The following is a 21,661-nucleotide window of genomic DNA, read 5'->3' on the forward strand; positions in this document are numbered from 1 at the left end:
TATTCATGAGCTTTCCCGGGGCCCCCCAATATTTTTTATAAGTCCGCGTCCCTGCCTGAACCTTCCAACATTCAGCTTTGTTTAGAGAACACTGTGCAGCTAAAGCAATTAGCTGAGTGTATTCCTATTCACAAGCTCAGTTTACGGACATGGCAAGGCAGTGAAGCTTGCGGACAATTTAGTCGGAACTCCCCTATCTCAACCTGTTCTTGTGGCTATTTGGAAAATCAGTGGATTCAGCAAATAGTGATGTCTCCAAGCTATTTAGGAAGGGGAAAAAGCTCTCTTGATGCCTCACTATGATCAAGCAGAATGGCCAGCCTTTATTTGTTTATTTAGCAGAGCCAAAGCTGAATGTATTTTAATGGTCATTCCCAAAGATCCTTGACAATATGCTTTGCATGTTGAACTTTAAAGGCCAGAGCTCCCTCACCCTATGGCCACATTCTGGTTTTCATTCAAATCTTGCAGGTCAGGAGAGTGCAGAGCCCAACTTGTCTCGGGTGGTCATCTTATTGTACAGCATTTGTGTGGTGCTGCAGCCTGGAGGAAATTCCTATTTTCCAGGTGTGCAAAACAGCTAGTTAAGGCACACCAATGGGGTCCTGCTGGCTGAATCCAATGCTGTGTAGTTCTTGTCTGTGAATGTGACTGAGGGTGTTGAAAAAGGAATGCGATTTTTTGTGGTTCCATCTTTCCAGCCAGCCACCTCTGCTTTATATTTTGGAACGTTGTTTGTTTGTGATACCTTCGGACACCTCTTCTAAATTTTTGCCTTATGGTTTGAGATTTCAAGGACCAGTTTTCATCTATGTTTGGATACAACTGGGCACTACTTTGAATCAAAATGGCAGACTGAACTTTTCAAAATTGCACTGATTTGAAACACAGATTTCAAAATTCACTGGTTCCCCTCCGCCCTTGTCTCTTAGAATTCCAGAACTATACTAGATATGAGGTTGCTAGTAAACAAATAATTAATTTTCCTTTATTGGCAAGTAGTTCTGTGGGGGTAAAGTGAAGGAAGCAATGTACGGGATAGCAAATCATGTTAAGAGAAGCTGCAACCCTCAGCATACCTCTCCCCATTTCTTTCTATGGCCCTTCAGATTTTATTGGTCATGAGCTCCCATGAGACACGGGGATCATCCACACATCTGCTTGTCATGTGATTTCTAGGCAGGTCCATCTTTCGGCCCACCGTTTTCCCTAGGAAAACCCCCTGCTTACTGCTGAATCAGGGGGGCGGGGAAAATATTAGTCAGGTTTTCTGCAGAGTGACGTTTGTTCCAATTCAGCTGTAAATGTGGAGTTTTCTGGACAAAGGAAAACATTTTGGATCCTTGCCTATAAATCACAGGAAAAATGGAAATGTGGGTGAGCCCTCAAGCCAGCATGTCCGGTGACCAGAAATGGTGGAAGTTGGAATCCAGCAACATCTGAAAGGCCACAGGTTCCCCAGCCCTGTCCTAGAGGCTCAATGCAACAAAGTTAACAATGAAGAGTAGTCATAGTGGATAGCTAAGAAAACCCAGTGGAGTTACTTCTGAGTAAATATGCATAGGATTCAATTATGACATATACCGTGATACCTCCAGATGTTTGACTACAACTTCCATCATCCCTAGCCTCACTTGTTGAGCCTGGCAGTGTTGCAGAGTCCAGAAACATCTGGAAGGCCTCAGGTTCCCCACTGCTGTTGTAGCCTTTGCTGGGTGGAAATCGGCACACATTTCATGGTCTGTGGCTAATTTCTACCAACCCTCTGGGCCAATAAACATTCTGGTCCCTGGGGGGGGGGGATGCATTCTAAGACAGTCACAGAATGGAAGAAAATGAAGACGCTAGTCAGGAGTGTATGGCTGAAGTACATTATCGGTCACACTTTATTTACAAAACCAAGTGATTCATACACTGCAATCTACTGGGCAGTCAGTGTAGGGCTGGGATTGGGAAAATAAAAGGACACACACAGCAGGTCGTAGGAGGTGTCAGCAGGGAGTCATCTCCGTTCCAGGGCACTGGCTCTGGAAGATGTGGGAGCCCTTGAAATAAGCAGTAGGCAATCCAGGCTGATGTTGCAACTATGGTTTTGCTCAGGCGAGGGAACGGAATTTGTGTTTAAAGAGGAAAGGGGAGGCCAGCGATCTTTAGCCATGCCACCGCTGAAGATTCTGCCTGCAGGCACCTTCCAGAACTTTACTTCCAGCGCCCTCCAACTTTGCCCTTGGCTCCGGCCTTCTTGCTGCTGTAATACAGATACGAGAAAAACACGTCAGCGCACCAGCCACAGACACATCCTTTACCAACCCTTCGATGGATGAGCCGCTCAACATTTCTCGTCACCAGAACAGGCCTGATCCGATGTCCCTTTTACTGGGTGCATCAGCATTAAAGTGCATGAAACACAGTTCCAGGTTGTTATGTTTTATCATTGAACCAAGGGGTGGCCAGCTGACCTTCTATGGGTATGAGCTGGCCTCAGAAGCAAATTTACCTCACCCCATGTGGTAAACAAAAGTGACAACAGGCTCCCAGTTTCAGATTTTCCAGAAATGAAAATTGCATTACACCTCTCTAGATTTCATACATTGCTAAGCACATGTAGCCCACAGCTGTGAAGCCCTTGTAGCTAGGTAGTGCCAGGTTTATTATGTAGTCAGGGGACTTATGAAAGGGCAATGCTGACAGTAAAATACACTTCCAGCTCCTGGACCACTGTGTCGCAAAAAAGTAGTCCTCGGGAATGCAGAAGTTACCCGTTCTTGACTTAAACCATTAATGATAACAATGCGCAGAAATGGATTGAAACGGTGCATCATGCTTACTACTTATTTGATGAACCATGGCTGTTCACAAAAATACTTTTTCTTCAGAATTGCACAAATGCCTTTAAACTTTACTGGAATTATTCACCTATTCTCTCCCCCCCCCCCCCAGGATCCAGGAAACAAGGAGATAGTCCCGGAGTTCTCCCCTGTGGTGGTTCAAATGATTTCCAAATTTCTTTATTTTGCAAGCAGATAAAACAGCACCCAAAACATGCACAGCACTTACCTTTCTGCCATGAGCTAGGTCTAGTTCCAGGTGAGTGAGTTAGTCTAGTGTTAGAGTCTCCGCACTGTGGCAACAGCAGATCCCTCTTGCAATGCTTGTTCATTGCTTACTCCTGACCTTCCCATGCACATCCTGATAAGGCTCCTTCCTGAAGTTACTGGACAGTTTGCACACTATTTATAGCTGGGTGGTACTGCAAGTTGCCCAGCAAACCATCCTGGATTAGCAGCCAGGGACTGCCTGGAATAAAGGTTCCTTAGGAAACTTCCAGTACTGACTCATCCATGGAAGGTATTCAGATGCAACAGCAACAAGGAGTATCTTTTGAATGCTTACATGGCTGCTACCAAGACCAGTGGATTTGTTCAGCAGTAGGTTCACCTATGGGAGGATCTGCCACAGTGACATGCATGCATATACACACAGAGAAGACAGAGTGCATACTTTACCTGTCATTTAATGCAGGTGGACACTCTATTCTGAAATTAAACCTTATACATGAGAGACAAGGGGCTGCCAAGTGCTTTCTCAGACAATAGAGACTGGCATCCTATCACTGACATCTCCACCTGCACTGCCCATATAGCAAACATGGTTTATGAGGATGATGGCACTGCATTGTTGCAGCAGGTCTTGTTAGGAGTGCTGCTTTGCAAAAGCTTCAGATCAGCTCAAGAACTTCTGGATCCATCTCAATGGCTATTCTGTTGCCATTGTTATCACTGGGTCCCAATTTATCCTGAAATACAGCATGAAGCCCTGAGACTTTGCTTTAGAATTTTCAAATATTCCTTCTTCTTTTTTTAAAGTGTTCTGATTTAACAATAAAGAGCCACTTCTTACTTTAGAATGCCACACCTTCTGAAGCAAATTATTTTAAAGTTCAATTCATCTTTGAAATCTGGACCACACAAGTCCGCTCAAATGGAATATGCTGCTGATGCTTTTCTTACCTTGTCTGAAATTGACATTGTTTATTTATTAATATGAGATGCTTCAGCATGAGGCAAGTGGCACCAGCACTTAATACTTGGTTTTTTATCATTTGGAATGACACAGATTGACTTCAGACAAACAAAAATCTAATCTGTCATTAATTCCATTCTGCATAAGGAGACATGCCTTTTTGGCTGTTTTCCTTTCCTCAGTGTAGACTATACTGAGCTTAATGGACCAATGGCCTGAATCTATGTAAGGCCGCTTCCTATCTTCATCCTGTGTTCCAGTATAGACTTGTATACGAAGAACAAGCAAGCATAGAGTTGCTCCTTTCTTCCACTCTTCCCCCAACTACCCATTCCCAATCTTAGACAACTTCCCCTCCCAGTGGCCTTCATCTCTGATGCATTCGGTTTCTTAGTGGACACATGCAACAAAGAAGACACGGACAAAACAAGCAGGAAGGGGTTTGAATTAGGTAGGAGGAAGGGGAATTTTTAAAGGGTCAGGTGACCAGTTCAAAAGAACCCGTTGGTGGCCCATCGTGTCCATGTGGTACCGGCAAACGTGGATGAGATTAGTGTTATTACATCCTGTTCCTTGCAATATCAGAAAGCACAAAGGAACTGCAGCACAGCCCCAGGTGAGCTTTGCTGAGATTGCAGGAAAAGGGGTGGGTTCTTTCGCATGGTAAGATTCACTTCAGTTTCGCCAATCTTTACTATAGGGAAGGGAGAGGGGTGGAATTTGTCATTCCTGCTTCTCCCCCTCTCCCCAATCCCCCTCGCAGCAGAAAAGAAGGGCAGCAAGACTGAAGTGACCGCTGACAAGTGTTGAGAGTGGATTTTTGGGCTGGGAGAGGGAGACAAGGAGGTTACTCACTGCTTCTGGGCCTGATCAATCCGGTTCCTGAGGGTGGTGATCTGCAAACAACATACGTGACGAGGTTTTTAAAAGTGATCTCACTTCCCATGGTGGAGGGAAGGTGGGTGGTTGTTACCTGGCAGCAGGGCTGCTGCATGTAGATAGGGTGGGATCCTAAAGTCTTCCCTTTGGGATGAAAAGCTTTGAGACAAAGACATTGCTAACCGGCAGTAAACTTACCAGAAAAGTTGTTAAATGTTTATAACGGCACCCCAGTGAGCAAGAAATGCTGTTAAAGTGTTTATCCAGGTTTATTTCAAGGAACCTGACTACATTATGGTTGGTCAAATCGTGGCAAGAAAACAAGAACAGGAAGATCAAAAATGACCTTTCTTGGGAACTCTGGAGAGTTTGAAAGCTTTTATTTTAATACAGGCATTATGATGCTGTTCCTGAAGTGAGCTGTCTATGTATGTGTTATATCATCCCCTTTTCCCCTGCCCATCTTCACAGTTCAGTTGCAGCCTCTTCCCCAGCCCATAAACATTGCTGGAGATTTACCAGCCAGTTAGCAAACATTGGAACACAGAGAATGACCTGTGTTGAAGAGGAGCTGGAAATGGACGGACTCCAAAGCTGGAAGTTTAACCAGTTCAGTTTGCTCAGCTTAACTCTGACGCTTCTCCTGGGAGCTGCCACATTGGAAGCACAAAGCCCACATCAGCCTCTACCCTACGGGACTCAAAGGAACCTTTAAAAGGAGGGAGGAGAAACTATGGTGCTCCCATAAACTTATGGCAATGGAAGTTTTCCTATGCATAAATGAAATTATAAAAACTGCCAATATCAATTGTAGGGAACCATCCGCTACATAACCAAGACTGTGACATCTCCTTCATGTTACCACAGCAGCAGCACAACTGCTTCCACATGGTAAGAAAGGCAATGGCTGGGACATATCATGGAACATATGATTGGCTCCAAACATTACTGTGCTACCGCATGGAAAGAAGCCAATGCACAGAAAAAGGCTATTATGCTCCTCTGCCACATATGAGGGGGTCCTACAGAAATGTACACAAATCTGAGTCTTGTGCATCCTCACCAGATGCACCACTTGTCATCAGGTAATCCACTTGATGCTATGATGCTCCACATTGTTAGCCAAAGTAAGAGCTCCCAAAGGGTAAAGGAAGGGAATATCAGAAATAGGCATCAACCACAGACATTTGAAATCAGCTCCCAGGCTCTGATAATTTCTGTGGTTGTCTCATTTTTTATTGGAGGGGTGCTATGTTTTGAGTTGTGACAGAAGTCAGGGGAAAAAAATTATAATTAATTGTGTGCTTGGTTAATGAGCCTTTCCTATTATTCCAGTTACTCTGGTCGCCATGTGGCATAGGTTCCTCGGCCCCTAAGAAATAAGGTGAGAAAACAAGACAATTGTCCTATTAGACCCTGGCAAATTCAGCATAGTTAAAATTCTTCATTAGCCATATTTATATTATTCTCAGGAGTCCTTGAATAGGTCACCCAGCAATATTATTTCTTGTCCTTTGACACTTTAAACCAATGCAGGAGTTCACGTTTCATCCTTGTCCACCATTTTGGATTTTGTTGTCCACCATCTTGGATTTCCATGGCAAGCAGAAGCAAAGAGACTCTTATCACCAGAAGCAACGGAACGACATGAAAAGAAAAAACTTGGCCACCGGATATACTTACTTTGCAGGCAAAATCTGCCTTGTGGAACTCCCTAATGGCTCTTGGATTGCCCTCTTAAACCAGGTATTTGTTAAGGAACCAACTTCGCTTTGCTCACCAGCCTAGCCTCAGGGTTTAGGACTTACCTTCATTGCTAAACCTGCAGTAAGCTGAAGACAGCAGGCATGGCACTCAGTCTCCTGGGAAGAAAAGAATCGGCAAGCTACAGGCAAGCACTGAACAGCAACTTGGTTTGCTGTTGCTCTAACAAGAATGCTTTCTTTCCATTCTTCCTTCCTTTTGTGCTAATTTTGTCTTTTCTTTTGTATGAATTTTGTCCTGCTGCCTTGCTTATTTCCCTTCTATTATAGACTCGCCTACCTGCCCCTGCCCCCTACCTAGTTCCTGTGTTAAAAACAATTGTCCCTTTTCTATTTCTTATTTAAGCATTAAAATGTTGTAAGAACTAGCTTGCTGGATCTAGATCAAGCTCCACCCTATCCAACATGCTGTTCCCACCAGGAGCCAGAGAGATGCCACTGGGAAGCTCACAAGCAGAGCAAGGAGAGGATGGCACCCCGCATTAAACTTGTCTCTCTGGCTCTGCACACAGTCACAGTTCTGGATTCTCTGTAGGACATGGGCAAACTTATAAGAATCTCCCTAACCAGCCACTGCTTCTCACCGGTCTCCCCATGGAATATACCCCATGGATTAATCTGAGGACTGCAGCTCAGATCCTATAGAAATAATTCTATTGAAAGAGGCTGACATTGTATTTCTGTGGTTGCGTTCTATGAAGCCTGAGATAACCACCGGATTCAAGAATTCCCTGCCGATCCTGCCCTTCATTCCCAGGCCCCCTGTTTTGCTGCCATCATCCAGTTAACCTACAAGGAGCCTGAATCCAGAGGTCCAGAGGCACAACCACTATATTCTGCAGTGTGTGACCCTGCACCCGTATTCATCCGCTTAACCTGTTCTGAGAGCGAATGGAAGGAAAGAACAGCGCCATGTCCAATGCTCAGCTTCTTGCTCTCTGTGCCAGGAACTGAGTGCCAGCCTCCTGTCCTGCGTGAACCTGGAGCACCCGGACTCTGGGCATGCAGGAGGCTCATGCACGCAAAACAGCCTTTTTTGGGCTGCTTTTGTCATGTGGGCAAACTCTTTGTACTTACAACTTGGACAGTGCCTCCACCCTGCAACGTAGTGATAAAATCTAAGAGAGATTGAGATAATTATATTGGCTTTGGGGTACTTTTCAAATCCAGATGTTTGCAGCATGTACTCAGAAAGAGGTAAATAGTCCCGAGCAGCACATTAAAAAATCTCTGCTTTATATCGTAACTTGTAAGCAAAATGCAAAGGATTGCATTAACATTCTAGCACAAGGCAAATGCTTAAACAGGGAGTCCATCAACAGATACCCTATTCTTATATACCATCAAAGAACAGAGTCCAAGCACGATGGGGCAGATTTTGCACATCGGTCAAGTTCCGTCCTCCCCCAGCACAACTAGTTGTCCTCTCTTTCTAGGTTTCAGCTTTCGTACATGTATAAGGAGGGTACCACCTGTACAGTGTGCATAGGCCTGGCAACGTGCGATTGGACTGCAGGTTCTTTAGCTTTTTGCACACTAGATTTTACACAAATACAGAGTGGTTTCTCTTATCACATGGCAGGAGAGCAGGGGCTATGCTCACATTTCGTAGAGAAATTTGGAATATTTCCATGTTCCCATCCAATGTGATCATTCACACACACACGGGGTTGTTTTTTCAAAATAAAAAATACGGCAGGTGTCATGTAGGGTTAGGAAGACAAAAGAAGACATGTTGCTGGTTTCTCTGTCTACATGAGTACAAGTGAGGGAGGTGACATGATCCATGGGTGAAAGAAGCAGGTGACATCAGAACAGAGTTCAGCATTAGAATACCCCTCGATATTTCAATCCAGTGCTGAAAAGTGCTGACAGGCCTATAGAGATAATAGGGTACCTCTCTTGGTTTCTGTGATGAAAAATAAAACCATGAAATTAGTCATTCTACTCTTCAAGGCACTTTATGATGGAGACAGGTAAATTCATGGATCGGGCTAAAAACGCTTTTCATGCTCTCCTTCCAGGCAAATCATAAAGGCATAAGTTCTCTTCTCCTGCTAGAAAACCAAAACCCACTCTGGGCGAATAGTTTCAGAGTCAAATGAAATGTAAATCCCATTGATAAGCCTTCAGAGTGGTATTTTAAGGTCCACACACTACGCTTCTCCCAGGAGAATTGCAACCCTTTTCCACTTAGGCATTGGACGTAAGCAGAATGATAACCAAGATCTCATTTTCTACTCACATCATATTTCTGTCTCTTGATCTTCTCTAAATACTCATACTTCTCCGTTTCCAGCTGATATAACCAGTCCCACATCTCCTTGGCTTTTTCCCTGTGAATTGAGGAGGAGGAGGAGGAGGAGGAGGAGAAGAAGAAAGGGGATAACAGTTGAAGTTCCCATAGCACATCTTCCGTAGATATGAAATATGAAATACTTTATTGTCACTTGTACAACTTGTATACAGTGAGATTACACAGATCCCAAAGAACTAGTAGCCATAAGGCAAAGTTTTATGCAGCACGCTAGCTGGTGCTGTTGGGAGTTGTAGTCCAAAACATTTAGAGGGCACCAGGTCGGCAAAGGTAAAGGGCCATCTTGTTTATACAAATATGGCACTTTTGAGATTTTATTAACCCGTAGTAGTTCACATAAACTAAAAGAACAAAACTAGGACAACAATGATATGCTTGAGCAATACTACAAGTATGGGTTATTAAAGGGTGTTTATATCAATAGGAATATAATAGGGCGTGGGTGGCGCTGTGGTCTAAACTACTGAGCCTCTTCGGCTTGGCGATCAGAAGGTCGGTGGTTTGAATCCGTGTGACAGGGTGAGCTCCTGTTGCTCTGTCCCAGCTCCTGCCAACCTAGCAGTTCGAAGCACACCAGTGCAAGTAGATAAATATGTACCACTGTGGCGGGAAGGTAAATGGCATTTCCATGTGCTCTGGCTTCCGTCACGGTGTTCTGTTGTGCCAAAAGTGGTTTAGTCATGCTGGCCACATGACCTGGAAAGCTATCTGTGGACAAACGCCAGCTCCCTTGGCCTGAAGTGAGATGAGAGCTGCACCCCATAGTTGCCTTTGACTGGACTTAACCATCTGGGGTCCTTTACCTGCCTTTACCTTACTACCAACCCTGGTTGCCCCCTTGCTTTTCTGGTTGTGCAGTTGTGGCTTCTGGGTTGTGATGGCAGGGCTCTCCCCGCCCCCGCCATGGGAGATCTCGCCATAATCCGGGAGCTTAAAATGCCCTCCCTGGTAGGTATATGAACATTATTAGCATTCAGGAGGAATTTAAAAGTGTTCCTTTTCCTTTTGACAACCTTGCAATTATGGAATGTGCAGGCATGTGACTGTTTCTAGATTTTTGTAATGTATTTCAATATTTATTTTATATTAACTGAATTTAATTGAATTGTTTTAGTACTTGGTTGTTTGCTGAGCTCCTTTGCAAGGAAGGGCAGGATCAAAACTGAATGAATGAATGATAAATACACTTGACTCCTTCCATTTCGTACAACTCCATTTTACCTCAGCTTGTCCTCACTAAGATGGTCAATGTTTAGAGGTTTGCGCCTATCTGCCAGGACCTTCTTCTTCAACTCCCTTGCAGTTTGTTTCTTTCCTCTCTTTTGATCAGCCTGTGGGGGGAAAAAACCCAAACACTTTCAGTATATCACAGGATGCATGTAGGTAGGAATTCCTGTGTCCATACTGCCCAGTTCTGCCTCCAGCTCTGTCCTTTGCTCATGACTAACTCCTGGATTGATTCTTGATCCTGCCTCCTGGTTTGACCTCCAGTTCTGGTTTGCTCTTTGGCTATTGGCTGCAGGCCCAGTATCAGCCCCTGGCACTGTGGGGAAAGTGCTGGGGCCCATGCCAAGGCCTTAGGACCCAGTGGGGCTGATGTCAAGCAAAACTAAGTTGCTGGCATTTGTACAGGAGAAAACCAAAGCCCAAGTGTCTCTGCGTTGGCTTCCCTTGAAAGCAGAAGAGCTTTTCAGAGCTCTTGCCAATGTGTGGTTAGAGAATTCCTAGCAACTGATAAGACCCACCCATGAGATACAGGGAACACTTAACCAGAGGGTTTTTCAGATGAGCGTTGTTACGCTTGTGTGCCATTTGCCACATTTTCATTCCCTCAAGTCAAGCAGTGGATGTACCTTAGCCAAATAGCTGCTGTATGTGGCACCCATGGAGGACAGAGCCTTCTTCTTCTTCATGTCATCCTCAGCCCTTCTCTTGGCATCTTCCTCCTCTCTTCTTGCCTTCTCCTCCTACGAAGGGACAAGAGGAAAATAGCCAGCATCAGACTTGGGGATCATAAGTGCAGTACAAGGAGTTTTGGGAATGGCCATGGTAGATTGTGGGATGGAGCCAAAAGGAGACCAGGAGCAGTAGACTGCAGAATGGAGCAAAAAGTATTAGACTAACTCTGCCAGAATAAGTCTCTTGATTGCTCTGTCTCTCTATGCCCTTTTAAAATGTGGGGTTTGGGGGGGGGGTTATTGGGTTGTTATTTTGATTATGTGTTTTGTGGTTTTATATCTTGATTTTATTCTGTCAACCACCTTGAGACCTTCGGGTATAGGATTCAATAAGCAACAACAACAATAACAACAACTCACAGCAAGCCTGGCCTGACGCTCCTTTTCCTTTTCAGCCCGGATTCTTTGCTGTTCAGCCCTTTCTGCTCTACGTTTCTCCTGTTCATTTCATGCAAAAAAAGAGAGGAAGAAATTAGATGTTTCATTATGACTCTTTATGTACTGTTGGCTGGAACAACATATGACAGAAGAAACTTCCCTCAGAGTGAAACAGTCCAAACTGGTTCAACAGTGATCCCATACAGATAGCCAAAATATCCCTAGAGGAGGTCCCTCCACCTAGGGTCTGCATTAGCCACAGGGGTGTGGTAAAATTGTTGTATGTCTTCTAAAACACTTGTATTTAAGCTGATCAAAGGATAAAGCAGTACCTCTGCTGCAGACGACAGTAGAGACTACAATGCCCATTTGGATTGTGGATTTTATGTCATGTGGTGTTTTTTTCAGATGAGAAAATAGCATAAGGATCAAATTCCCCCTCACTCAAAATAACAATAATGTTATTAGAAGCTCATTTGGATGGTATCCCTTCCACTTAAACAAAAAGGTGCAATTATACTTAGATAAAAAAGTGTTAGCTCTTAAAAATTCACTCCTTTGTGTTAGAGAGTAGGGATGGTTCATTGGGTTGTACTCAAGGCTAGCCTCACTGAAATCAATAGACTTAAATAAGTAATGTTAATTGATTTCAATGGTTCTACTCTCAGTTGGATGTAACCATTAAGTATTGTGTCTCTATTAAAACTAAATTGTGGGACTCTTGAGCAGCAGTACACTGTCCTCCTGGAGAAGAAATTATTGTGGAGACCACACCAGTGAAACTTACAATTCTTTCTTTAAGGGCTAGGATTTCCTCTTCTTCCTTCTTCCGAGCTTCAAAGTGGCTATCAATCAAGGCTTGAAGCTCAATCAAGTCTTTGTTCTGCCTCTTCTTTTGGATGTCCTGGAGTAAGAAAAAGAAGATGGAATGATGGCTATGATGCAAACAGGGGCAATGGAACGATTTGGATTATTTGGGTTTTCCCACTCAAAGAATCCTTCCACATCCTCATTAATTAAAACCCCAAACACTCAATTTCCTCTCAGGATTAGGAATATGTTTTTAGGATTGAGGTGAAGGTCCTGTTTTTAACCCTCTTGTCTAAAATATAATGAAAATTTACAGGAGTCAATAGTGTTGAAAAGAGCTAACAATACTTACATCAAAGTCTACTTTCTCCCCCTCTGGGATTTTAGGAGCAGTCAGCCTTTGGAGAAAGAGAAAGTAAGGCATATAAACATCAAAGGTAAACATTCTAAGGAGAGGTATGGTATTCAAAAGAACTATTCAGAAGAAAATGTAACTGAAATTAAGGTTGTATGAACACTAATTGGGAAAGCTTAAGTGCAATGACAACTTAGAGCTGAGGTGTCAAACTAAAAAATGTTGACAGACCAATTTCATCTCCTAACAGATGTCCAACGGCAGCACTCTCAAATATTTCTGGGCTACAAAATGTCAGTCCCACCTGATTTCAACACCAAGTGATCTACTGCATTTCAATTATAAGTTATCGGTAAGTTGAAAATATTGTTCCTTCAGATCTGATAAAATATCTATCCTTTAAAGATTGCAGCATAAATACAATAATCATGACATATTTGGACTTTTTTTGTCTACTAAGAGTGCTGGCACCATAGAGATGTGCATGGATCAGTTTGGATGAAGTATGACAGAGATGCTGCAGGCTGGATTAGAGATCCCAAAAAGGCTAGATTAATACCTTAATCATTATGTTGGACACTCCTGCTTTACAGAATAGTTGATTTGCTGTATGCAACAGAGAAATACTAGTTTTTCCATATGTAAACACATGCTACTATAAACCAACTAGTATCTAAACCGGGGTAGGGAACCCGTGACCCTCCTGATGCTGCTGAACCACAACTCCCATCATCCCTGGGTGGCAATGATGGAAGTTCAACAACATCTGAAGGGCCACTGGTCCACAGCCACCACTCTTAAGAAATCACTGTCTTCCTCTCAGTCAAAGGTCATCTGCTTTAATGCATGCCACTCATTCCCTAGCCCCAATACTCACATCCTTAATATGCATTGATGGCATTGCCACGAATGTACATAACACCACAGTCCCTTTCTAACTCCCACTGCTCCATGCCCCCTTTTATCCCTTGCCCTGCATTGTCCTCCTTACCTTCTTCCAGGCTTCAATACACCTGGAATATCCTTCCTTCTCTGTCCTTCCACCCTTCTCCCTCTCCTCCTTTCAATCCCTTCTCAAAGTCTGTATTTACTATAAATGTTTTCCTGGACCAGTGCACTCTACTTTGTACTGTACATGACTAGTTAATCCCCAAGTACCCCATCAGCACCACCATCACAGTTTCCTTATCTAACTCTGGCTTTATTCCTCTTCTTTCTTCATTCCATGCCACTCCAGAAATGAACTGTGGCACTATACCCTGTTGAGGGCATAGCTGGTTAGTACCAGAAGAGTGGTTTTGGACATTCTAAATCAGGGTAGAGAACCTATGGTCCTCCAGATGTTGCTGACTTCTGGCCGTGCCGTGCCAGTTGGAGCTGATGAGAGCTGAGTCCAACAACAGCTGAGGGGCCACAGGGTCCCCATGCTCTAAATAAGTGCAACCAGTTGGATGCACATTTCTGCATTCAGTTGGCAGACCTTCCCTGCCATATTCCAAGGAGATCTTCACATTTCATCACAAGTGTAAGAGAAGTTCAGCCAGCTAAATACGAAAGTCACTGCACATCTGGTTGAAGCCACCATCAAGTTTTAACATGATTATTTAGAACAAGCAGTATTTTCAATATCTGGAAGTGCACACTTACGGTGGTACAACTCTGGGCTTCTTCTCTAAATAGAGCAATCCAGGAAGAAAAGAGAAAGCAAGGAAAGGAAAGATGGAGAAAGACAATATTAGAACAACAATATATCCTAGTCTGGTCTGCTAAAGCAAAAGAATCAAAAGGGATGTCCATTCTCATGGAATCATCCGAAGGGCACTTGAATCATATCTTTGACACTTCATAGAGACACACTCCTTGGCAGACCAGTTTTACTTGGAAGTAAAACAGTATAGAAAAACGAAACAAGAGCTTGCATGAAAGCTCCAACATAGCATCAGGAAGTCAGCAACTTCCTTCTCCGTATTGAGTGCTGATTCTCGAAACTTGAATGTCGTTTATGACCACATGCTATGTATGAATTCAAAGAATTCTGTCATACAATGCTCTTTCTGTGCCACCTTTGTCACTTTGCAGTGAGATTTCAGCAATAAAAAGCTCAGAGCCTATTTGATCAGTGTATCGTGAACACAGACTTATTTGAGGAACTCCAAACATTCAGATTCTGAATTTACAAGGCAAATAATATAAAGAATCAGGTTTAAGATGTCACCCCCTCAGCTGAAGCAGGGCTATTTGTTTTTACAGCAATAATGTTTAGGTAAAATAAACTGTGAAGCAAGACTCTTCTTTTCCCTATCCTCCAACTCACAGCAGGGTTTTAAAGAATCAGCCTTAAATGTAGGTACTGTAAATTTCTGCTTTGGAAAGTGATACGGCTGGAAAAGAATTGCCTGGTATTTTTCTAAGCCAGTAAAGGTAAAAACATTGGGAATTGCTGATTATTTCAGCACTGGAACTATCCAAATCTTCTTCTTAACCCATCCTTTAGCTCCTGCCAACCTAGCAGTTCGAAAGCACGACAAAGTGCAAGTAGATAAATAGATACTGCCACGGCGGGAAGGTAAATGGTGTTTCTGTGCACTGCTCTGGTTCGCCAGAAGTGGCTTAGTCATGCTGGCCACATGACCTGGAAGCTGTAAAGCAGTAAAGCGAGATGAGCGCCGCAACCCCAGAGTCGTCCATGACGGGACCTAACGGTCAGAAGTCGCTTTACCTTTACCTTTACTGTTACATAAAATGTGAATAGGAGGATGTTCTCAATGAAGTTGATATATGAGAAGAAATGTAATTTTTTTGGAGGCCTTTATATTTCTGATGTGGTAAGCAGTGAGCTTTTTGATCTGAAATAGCTTTTTTAAAACCTAGGGGACAGAATACAAATCACACCAAACAATATTTCATGGATGTTATTCAGAGACCCACTAAGTCCTGTTTGCCTCAACTCCCTTACATGAGGAGTCGGGAACTTGTGACCTTCCAGATCTTGCTAGACTATTACTTCCATCATTCCTGACCACTACCCAGGCTGACTGCAGCTAATAGGAACTGGGATCCAAAAACATCTGGAGGGCCAATGGTTCCTCAGTCCTTCCTTGTGCAAAAGGATGATTACCATATATATTCCTATTTCACCATATCAGGGTTACAAGATTACAAGAATGTCATCACATTTTTATATATTTTTTATTTTAACCCCCCTCCCCCCATTCATATCATTTTTATTGTTCATCTGTTCCTCACAACTGGCTTTGAAATACATGTGCCATTGGCCAATATAACCACCCCACGTGATATCCAACTAAGCCAAACTCTGAGAAGATCTACTGAAATCAATGGACTTTAGTTTCTGAAGTCCATTCTTCCCTGAGTATGGCTAAAGTGGAATATCACCCCATAGGTCTGAGCATCTGTTGATTATTCAGGAATAATTCCATGAACATGTAGTTTCAAAAAGGTTAGTTTTCTGATCCTGGAATAAAAAGTAACATTTCTGTACTTTCAGGATAAGGGTAAAACAAAAAACAAAAAGTCTATTCTACTTTCTTTCTTTTTAATTAACAGAAAACACGTGACAAAACAAGATGTAGTGTGTGCACAGAGACTAGTCTCAAGGTTACTGTTGTATCTTCAAGATAGCATTTCTTCTTCTTCTTTAAGGAACTGGATAAAACAAACAAGCCCAATCATCATGGCAAAACCCTTTCTTCAATTGCCCCTCACTTTATCTGAGGTTCAGATTGTTCTGGTTCTTACAAACAAGAGATACAAGGCATAAATCCCTAAAATGATCCTGCCAAAAGAAAAAGAGTCCTTCAGTGCTTTGCTTGAAAATAAAGAGAAAGAAAGCTGGAAAGTAAGCTTGAGATTTTAAAAGGGGAGAGGGAATTGAAGTAATCTCATGTAAAGAACAGTTTACACTCTCCCTTCAGAATCTGAAATCTAGAAAGGATCAAAACACATCAGTAAGGAATGTTGTTGTTCTGTCCCAAGGTCCTTTTTGGTCTCTAAAACCTCAAATCACTATGAGAAGACCCCATTAATGGCCTGAATGGGGGCCAAACTGTGGGGGATTTCATCCCAAAGTAAATCCCTTCAGAAGAGGAATTTTTTCTAAGGACCACAGCAGGAGAGGAAAGGATTAAATTCCCCTCCTCATCTACTGCAATCCTGATAATTGTCCGTCTGCCACCAGATGCTATTGATTTATTTAATATATATTTTTAGAAACCTGCACAGTATATGCAAAGGGACCCCTCTAAAGACATGTCTTGCAGTTGTTTGGACTTAAATCAATGCTATTTTACTTCTGTTGGGAATGACAACAGATTGGGGGAAGAGGAGGGGTTGCTGACGGCTTAAGACTTTTATCTCCTAACAGTACGGAGGCATGAAAGGTTGTACATTTGCAACTGTGATGATTTGGCCCAGTTCCTGGTTTTACAGTGGGTGAGGATTAGAAGCAGAAAGGCGGGGGAAAGGTGTTAGAAAAGACAGTGTGCGATCTCCAAATGTCACCAAAATACCATCACAATATTCTCCTTCGGCTCCAGCTGCAGATGAAAGGCAAAGGAAAGAAAGGAACTGGGTCAACATGCTCCAATTTTCCTCCTCTTATTTTTCACAACACCCTTATTTGTCTCTCCTCTTTCTACTTTCCAGTTTCTAAAAACCATTTGTTCTTCCTGTGCAGTTGAAACAAAGAAGAGCAATACATTGTGTCCTATGACTGAAATAGGCAACGGGACTGTCAAAAAATGTCAATTTCTGAGGGCCAAGTCATACATACAATACATATTTTTCTCCACCCAAGCAGTCCTGTTGGCTTCATGGGTGGACAAATGCCATGTTTACTGTGTAGACTGTAAGGTCCTTGTAGCGGGGAACAGCTTGTTTTTATAATGATGATGATGATGATGATGATGATGATGATGATGATGCTATCTCCATCATACAGCAAAAACAATATAATGAAGGTGTCAGGCACACCTCTGTGGGAAGGGAGTTCCACAGCTTAGGGACCACCACAGAGAATGTCTTCTCCCAGGCTGCTGCAACCTCCCAAAATCTGGAGGGTTGTGGAATGACCAAGAAAGCCCTTCCTTCCAATCTTAACGTCCAAGAGGGTCTGTAGGGCAGGAGACAGTCTTTCAGGTATGCAACCCAGTCAGATGGGTGGCATATAAATTATTATTATTATTTATTATTATTATTATTATTATTATTATTAACATCATCATCCTTAGATTTTGTTGAGTATATAACTTCCAGAAATGGATGTGAGTGGCAATCATACAAAGTAACAAGATGTCTGTGGCTGGCTAATTTGCTGTTTGGGAAAATTTTTAACTTTTACTGAGTTTTGAAAATGTATTTCATAGTATTATTGTGGTTTTGGTGTTTTATGCGCTCCAATGTTTTCCTGCAAGGGTACTGCAGCCTGTAAGATGGGGTAGAAATGCATTAAATAAGTAAACCATGTGCACAGTAGCTGAAAGAAAAAATATATACAGTTCATATTTACAGATCCTAATGTTTGAATTTGTCAACTTATATGCCAAAGATAGAGATCCTATATGCAAACTGTGCATTAAAGCTATGAAATAGGCTGCAAATCAGTGCTCTTTTTTCTATTAAAAAAATGTTTAGGGGTACTCTCATTTTCCTACTCATATTGAAACACTGCCCCTCAATGAGGGCAAACTTAGATTCACAAAATGTTTAGTGGTATGTGTACCCCTGCGTACCCCCAGAAAAAAAGCACTGCTGCAAATGATATCTTAAGTAAGGTGATCAAAAGCTGAACAAACAGAAGGGGGAGGCCAAGGCCACCCTTTGGCTGGGGCAGCATTCGGTCTATGACCAGCGCTGATGACTAATGTCATCCAACAAATGAATGAGTTAGTGGAAACTTCAACAGCCACTAGTAAACCCTCTTGCCTTTCTTCATGATCCTTCTGGCCTTCTAAAACTTCACCATCCCATAATGCATTAATATTAACCCTCTGAAAGTAAGGATGCCTTTCAGAATCATAATATCCTCTAGTATTAAGGCACAGCAGGTGAAAATCTCTTTCAAAAAACTAGAGTGGCACTCTTCAGTTTGAACATCTAAGGCCCCTTTTCATATTGTAAAGATTTACTAATGGAAACTTTCCATTTTGTATTCAATTCCATGTACATCCCACCTTTCCTCAAAGGCTGTTCAAGGCCTTTTATATCTGCAACAAACCTGTGAGGTAGATTGAATTGAAAGTGCATGTGCATATCTGGAACCTTCTGTGAAAATCTGCAAAGAAAACTCCTATGCAAGGAGTTTGCCCATCCTTCCTCACAACATGAAACCTAAGGTTGCAATCCTATGCACACTTTCCCTAGGAGTAAGGGCCACTGAAAACAGTATGATGAAGTAGACTTCCAGGCAATACTGTGTTTATTAAACATTCACCCTGATCTGTTTGCAGGGAGATTAGATAATGCTGGCTATTTAACCATTGTTCCCATAGAATTTGTTGCCAGGGCGATGAGATGACCTTACATCAAAGCAAGTGTCATCCCAGACTTCTCAGTGCATTTTCCTGTCCCTTTGCTGATAACCATAAATCTGATCTTTTGGAGAAGCGTGTTCATTGCGCAAGACCTTCCAATCAACTACAGTTTTGCAGCCTGAATTTGATTGAATCCCACCGAAAAATAGCAACCGTCTGACAGCGCCCTTACTTCCACGTAAACATGCATCGGATTTCGCTGCAAAGCTTCAAACGCTATTCTGCACCGCCCTAGAGGAGAAAAGGAAGACAAACAGTTCCTTAAGTGGAAAGCACATACCTTCTTGGACTTCTACCGGAGGTGTCAAGGTGGAAGCAAGCAGTGATGGGAAGCAGAGAATAAAGAAAGAAAGAATACGCATGTAAGCACTCTTGAGCTTCATCAGGTGATCAAGGAATGGGTAAAAGGGAATAGAAAAATACTGGTTAAATATAAACATCTAGTGCAGAAGAGGCACCAAGGGAAGCTGTAGGAATGTGGGGAGGGAGGGAAAAACTAGGTTATTGCTGGTATAAGTGTGGAGCATTCCAAAAACAACCCACTAGTCTGTAAGTGACAGTTTGTTAATCTTTTTTATCTTGTTTCTTCTCTTCCAACATCCCATTCAAAGACATTATGTACATTCTGTGAACATATCAGAATCAACATACGAATGTGGAAGTCGTGTCGCATACCTGGCTCATGAACTTCATCAGGGGAGAAGTGTCATGGAACAAGATGTAACGGACAGCGAGAGAACGGAAACAAGAGGAACATGTTATTACAAGGTCTTTGGGCGCTTCTATGAGCTTCAAGAGGGGGGAGGGGGAGGGGAGTAGAGGGAAAGAAAATTAATAACATTGAAAAAATCACATGAAAGCAGCCCAGTGGGGAATCAATGAAGGTGAATGGCAAATACCAGATAAAAAGGCACATAGAAAAATGCCACATGTTTTGTCATTCACTTGTCAGCATAGCCCGGGCCAAGAGGAATTCGCCATTATGCTTTACAAAAATGTTTTCTTGGCTGATCCAGAAGAAATGCAAGTATCATCCTGTTCATCTGGAGTGCAGCAGTTCTAAAGAGTTTGCATGGGATCATCTCCACAAAACCAGAAATGAGCACACTTATTTCTGTTTCTGGGTAGATAGTCTCATCAGCCCATTTTAGAACCACATGTATGGTCCGAAATTTGCATCTGCATGCTTTGTTCATGGCAATTTGCACCATGGTAAGCTTTCATATTTTGAATAGTAAGAAAAAGCTGCAGTCAATTTCAGGGTAGCTATGATCTTCATTGTAACATTTTAGTACCTAGGCGTGCAAGAATATGAGTAAGCAAGGAAGTTCCATGGTTATCTGGCAAAGGTTTGATTTAAATCTATTCTTGTTACAAGAATAAATTTGATCTGTCATGTGGTTAGGTTCTTTGCACATCAGTGGCTTCCATTCCACTCGCAAAGATGGAAACCGACTCTGATTCCATCTGTGTCTCTGGGGAGAACGAAGCCATACATGCAGAATTCCAAAACCAAAAAATGGATCTTTGCGACCATGCCCTTTTACAAAAAATATTCACTCATGAATACAGCAGCTTATCCATAGTAGCTTTTGTCTACACAAAGCCATTACTGTTTAATAAACTGAAGCCATTTAAAAGGAACCCTAGTCTCTAGCTCTCTTCACACATTACAGTACAATGAAAATGTGTTGAGGGAGGAGCACTTTCAGCATGACTTGTGAAATGGCCAATAGGTTGGATCCAGACTTAGATTAAATCAGTGGGACTTAAGTTAGCTGTGTGTTGTATTGAAGGAAAGACAGTGGGTGGGATCCTGCTCCCCCCTCTACCTGTGCTCATCATAATGCGTGAAGAGGACTCAGATCTTCCCTGATTCTGCCTAGTTCCCCCACTAGCTGTCCATTTAAGAAAACCCTATGTCTTTTCTACCTATTCTATTTCAAGCGCCTGCAAATGTTTTCTTTCTCCCAGATACTTACACGTGAAGGATGGGAAAATGCATTATTTTCAAATCATGAAGGTTGCAGGAAAAGAAATTAAAATCAAGCAAGTGTTAAGAGTTATTAAAACTGTTATCTCCTGTTTCCTTGCTCCACCTTTGAATTCCTGTACACATCACCCTTTCAGATAATCAGTGGAATTCAGAAGTCATGTCACATACCTGGTTCATGGACTTCGTGAGGTGGGGCGTGCCATTAGAGAAAAAGGAAGACAAGACAAGTAATAAATACAGGGTGACTGCAACCTTTGACTCTTACAAGTCAAGGTTGAAATAAGTAATTGATTAAAGGGGATTAAAGGGGAACACAAATTAATGACCTGTTTAAAATAAAAAAGGAGACAAACATGAATGGGAAAAGAAGGAAAAGAGGTGGAGAGACAGGGAAATTAACATGGGGTCTCTTGTATAATATTAAACAGTGCAGTCCTATACATGCTTACTCAGAAGTAAGTCCCATTGAGTTCAATTGAGCTTACTCCCAGATAGGTAGGTAGGTAGGTAGGTAGGTATAGGATTGCAGCCTAAGTTGATTTACAAATGTGAATAGAAACCCTTGGAATCTATTTGTACTTTTCTTAAATACATAGGGATGATAGCCAGCTACTCATACTCAGAACAGACC

The 21,661-nt window shown here is 42.4% G+C and overlaps 1 protein-coding gene across 18 annotated transcripts in view; it reads right to left on the bottom strand.

The window, feature by feature from the left end:
* Nucleotides 1-1,857: 1,857 nt before the first annotated feature.
* The window catches only part of TNNT3 (troponin T3, fast skeletal type), a 44,662-nt gene continuing 24,858 nt past the window's right edge, over nt 1,858-21,661 (bottom strand). For 8 of the 18 annotated variants that reach the window (XM_082194962.1, XM_082194959.1, XM_082194957.1 and 5 more), the window contains 10 exons: nt 14,131-14,155; nt 12,481-12,526; nt 12,106-12,222; nt 11,301-11,378; nt 10,836-10,949; nt 10,204-10,313; nt 8,911-9,001; nt 7,743-7,783; nt 4,879-4,919; nt 1,858-2,248 (listed from right to left, as the gene is read on the bottom strand). In XM_082194962.1, the coding sequence (XP_082051088.1) occupies nt 2,151-2,248; nt 4,879-4,919; nt 7,743-7,783; nt 8,911-9,001; nt 10,204-10,313; nt 10,836-10,949; nt 11,301-11,378; nt 12,106-12,222; nt 12,481-12,526; nt 14,131-14,155 (761 nt within the window). In that variant the 3' untranslated portion in view covers nt 1,858-2,150. Of the gene's footprint in view, nt 2,249-4,878; nt 4,920-7,742; nt 7,784-8,910; nt 9,002-10,203; nt 10,314-10,835; nt 10,950-11,300; nt 11,379-12,105; nt 12,223-12,480; nt 12,527-14,130; nt 14,156-17,012; nt 17,098-19,314; nt 19,433-19,709; nt 19,722-21,198; nt 21,223-21,661 lie in introns of those variants that run through there. The other 10 variants (XM_082194961.1, XM_082194960.1, XM_082194966.1 and 7 more) reach the window with 5 other exon arrangements.

Source organism: Podarcis vaucheri, assembly GCF_965113315.1.
Source record: "Podarcis vaucheri genome assembly, chromosome: 1".
Lineage (NCBI taxonomy): Eukaryota > Metazoa > Chordata > Lepidosauria > Squamata > Lacertidae > Podarcis > Podarcis vaucheri.